Below are 3,363 nucleotides of genomic sequence, written 5' to 3' on the forward strand. Positions count from 1 at the left end.
CCCCCGGTGTTTCTGCGTGTCCCCCCCCCCGCAGGGGAAATGAGCCCTTGTGAGGTCTGTGTGTCCCGTGAGTGGGTTGTGGCTGCCCCTGTAAATAAAACTGCATCTTGACTTGGTATCCCTGGCATTAATTACGGCTCGTTAATTAAACAGGGCCTTTACCCCCACCCCCATCCATCTCCCCCCACTCCATTCCCCACGGGTGGGGCCGGATTTGTTTTTATGGCCCCCCAGCCATGGGGGGGGTAGGAGAGAGCAGCCCCAGAGCAGGAAGGTACCACTGGGGTGACCCGACACCCTTTATTCGCATTAAAAAGTCCTTGGGAAGAAGCCGCGGCCCATTCCAGTGCTGTCCCACTGTCCGGAGCTGGGGCTGGGCAGGGGCAGTGCAGTTTTGGGGGGGCACAGCCCCTTTTTGGGGGGTAAAGTCCGGCAGCAAGGCTGGGACCTACACGCCGAGCTGCCACTGTGCTGGCTCCGGTCCGGGGACGGGCACAGGGACACCGCGGTGCCTCCCCGGCTCCCCCCCGCCTCACCCCGCCTGTCCGTACACCCCGAAGGCCAGGAAGGTGACCAGCACGGTGACACCGATCAGCGACACGGTGGCCGGGGCCGTGAAGAGCTGCCGGTAATTGATACGGAAATACCAGCCCAGCGCCAGCACCACCATGACCGTGGGCACCATGAGCGTCCCCCCGCCCAGGGGCAGCCCCGGGGCCGCGGGGGCGGCGGGGCCGGGCTCCGGCAGGGCGGGGGCGGCCGCGGTGGCCCCCCGGGAGCGGTGGCAGTGGATGACACAGTTGTCGGTGATGCGGAGCGAGCGCAGCGTCCGCGCCTGGTCCTGCAGCAGCTGCCCGCGGTAGATGAGCTTCGTCTGGCTCTCCTGGCCCGGGAAGTATTTGCTGCGGGAGGACGGAGCGGGTTGGAGGCGGCAGAGACGGCGCTCACGGAGCCCCCCGGGGTGGGAACCCCCGCCGTTAAACGGGGAGGGGACAGCGATGGCACTGCCACCGCCGCCTCTTTTAAACTCGCTGTTCCAAAGCCCACAGCCCCCGGTATTTTTGGCACAGCGGGAGGGATGAAAGCTGCACACACCCCCCCGTGTCCCCCGGGCCTCACCTCTTGAGGATCCCCACGGTGTCCTCGGGCCGGGCCACCGCCACCTCCTCGGTGTCGTTGAGGAACTTGAGGCGGATCTTGATGAGGCCGGGACACGCGTCCCCCGCCGCGGGGGCACCGGGCTCGGCGGGGTCCCGGGACGAGCTCCGCGCCTCCAGCCGCTGCTCCGGGCCGGGCTCGGGGGCGCTCCCGCTGTCCCCCCGCGCCGCCGCCGCCTCCCCTTCCTCCTCCGCTTTCTCCTCCGCGCTTTCGGGGGTCCCGGGGGGCTCCGGGGCCTCGGCGGCCCCCGCGGACCCGAGGCGGATGACGGCCGCGTCCCCGGTGCCCAGGAGCTGGCTGCTGCCGTCCGCCACGTACGTGGACAGCCAGGCCAGCACCAGCGCCAGCGCCAGCACGGCCACCCCGGCCACCAGCGTCACCTCGTCGCCCACCCCCAGGATGAGCGGGGCGGCCGGGGGCTCCATCTCCGCGACCCCCGCCTGGAGCCCGCGGTACCCGGGGTGACCGAGCCGTGCGGCGGCAGTGGGGACCCCCGGCGCTGCCCCGGTGCCACCTTCGGGCTCAGAACGGACCCCGCGGCTGCTCCCGGGCACCGGGGACCGCAGCGACGGGAGCTGCTCGCTGCGGATTCCGCTCCTCGCTCCCGAGACACCGAACGGGCAGCGCTGCGCTCACCTCACCGGGCCCGGCGGAGGGTCCCGGGGGTCCCGGAGGGTCCCGCAGCCCCTCGGTGCCCAGCGGGGCAGGGTCAGGCCATCCCCGACCTGGACGGAGCAGAGCGATGCGGTCAGCGGAGCCCGGGCACGGCGGGGCGGGAGGAGCGGGGGATGTCCCTGCCGGTCCCCGGGGGTCCCGGTGTGTCCCTACCGGTCCCCGTGTATCCCGGGGGTCCCTGCCAGCCCCGGCCATCCCGGGGGGTGCCGGTGTGTCCCTGTCAGCCCCGCGGTCCCGGGGTGTCCCCGGGGGTCCCGGTGCCCCCCCCCCACTCACCGCCTCCCGCCGCCGCCGCCCGCGCCGGAAGCGCCACGTCACAGCGCGCGCCGCCAGGGGGCGGGAGGGGGCGGGGGGCGCGAGAGGGTTACGTCACGACCGCGCCCAGTGGGCGTGGTCAATGAGAGGGTGGAGCGAGCGGGACGCGCCCCAAAGTGGGCGGGGCCGTGAGTGGGCGGAGCTGTGACTGGAGGCGGGGTCCGTTTGGGGCGGGGTCAGGGCCGCGGCGGGGCGGGGCCTCGGGAGCATCGTGGGAACTGCGGGCTGAACCCCGCCCCCCCCCAAAGGCCCAGACCGGGACCGGACCCCCCCGGCCGCGCTGTCACCCCCTCATCCCCTGCCCCCACATCCGCCAGGGCCCATCTGTCCCCTCCCTGCCACCTGCGACCCGCTGGCTCTGTCCCCCCTCGTCCCCACAGTCCCCTGTCCCCACAGCAGTTGCCATTGCCCACAAAGCCACCTCTGCCATGTCCTTTATTGACACCAGGGCACGGGGGGCACACAGCAAGGGGACACCGGTGGGGGCCATGGAGGGGACACACGGAGGGGACAGCAGTGGGGACACACGGAGTGCCCTCAGGAGATGAGACCCTCGATGGGCAGCTGGAGGTAGCGGCGCAGCGGGGGTGGCAGTGCCAGCCTGGGGACAGCGGCGTGGCAGCGGGCGCCCAGGTGACGCCGGATGGCCACACGCGCCAGGTGCTGCAGCCGCCGCGGCCGCCCCACCATGCGCACGGCCGAGGCATAGAACTCCTGGTGCTCCTGCCAGGGGGACACGGGGGACGGTGGGCTGGGCTGGGGACAGGGGCACAGCCCGGGACCCCCCAGGACACCCCCTTACCTCCCAGATCTCGGGGGGCACGGCCTCCACCCAGCCGTCGGCGGGGGGCACGCGGTCGTAGGCGTTGAGCATCACCTCCAGCGCCGGCGGGTGCTGGCAGCACAGCCTGAGCATCTGCCAGCAGAGCCGTGTCACCAAGGCGTGACACCGCCACCGCCCCGTGCCCCCCGTCACCCCCGCGCCCCACCTTGGGGTGCGCGGGGCGGGCGCCGTGGTCCAGCAGGAGGGCGAGGGTCTCCTCGGGCCGCTGCTGGCGGTACTCGCGCACGGCGCGCAGGGCGCAGTCCATGGGGGTGTCCCCGGCGCCGTTGGGGACGGCGGCGTCGGCGCCGTGGCGCAGCAGCAGCCGGGCCAGCTCGGGGTGCCCGTTGGCACAGGCGTTGTGCAGCGGCGTGTGGCCCTTGCGCCCCGCG

At 73.0% G+C, this 3,363-nt stretch overlaps 3 protein-coding genes across 3 annotated transcripts in view; 1 reads left to right on the plus strand and 2 right to left on the minus strand.

The window, feature by feature from the left end:
- Window positions 1-118, plus strand: part of LOC121352460 — a 982-nt gene extending 864 nt beyond the window's left edge. The window contains exon 2 of the mRNA XM_041465415.1: window positions 1-118. Coding sequence (XP_041321349.1) covers window positions 1-111 — 111 coding nt within the window. The 3' untranslated portion in view covers window positions 112-118.
- A 168-nt stretch (window positions 119-286) lies between these two features.
- TMUB2 (transmembrane and ubiquitin like domain containing 2) lies at window positions 287-2,444 on the minus strand. Its single transcript, XM_041465388.1, has 3 exons — window positions 2,110-2,444; window positions 1,120-1,883; window positions 287-902 (listed from the first exon to the last, which is right to left on the minus strand). Exons 2-3 carry the CDS (start codon window positions 1,581-1,583, stop codon window positions 533-535), a joined length of 834 nt encoding a protein of 277 aa, XP_041321322.1. The 5' UTR covers window positions 1,584-1,883; window positions 2,110-2,444; the 3' UTR covers window positions 287-532.
- A 126-nt stretch (window positions 2,445-2,570) lies between these two features.
- ASB16 (ankyrin repeat and SOCS box containing 16) overlaps window positions 2,571-3,363 on the minus strand; it is a 2,436-nt gene continuing 1,643 nt past the window's right edge. The window contains 3 exon segments of the mRNA XM_041465386.1: window positions 2,571-2,871; window positions 2,951-3,064; window positions 3,138-3,363. The exon segment at window positions 3,138-3,363 is cut by the window's right edge and continues 13 nt beyond it. Of these exon segments, the coding sequence (XP_041321320.1) occupies window positions 2,686-2,871; window positions 2,951-3,064; window positions 3,138-3,363 (526 nt within the window). The 3' untranslated portion in view covers window positions 2,571-2,685.

Source organism: Pyrgilauda ruficollis, unplaced genomic scaffold (assembly GCF_017590135.1).
Source record: "Pyrgilauda ruficollis isolate IOZ18807 unplaced genomic scaffold, ASM1759013v1 scaffold189, whole genome shotgun sequence".
Classification (NCBI taxonomy): domain Eukaryota; kingdom Metazoa; phylum Chordata; class Aves; order Passeriformes; family Passeridae; genus Pyrgilauda; species Pyrgilauda ruficollis.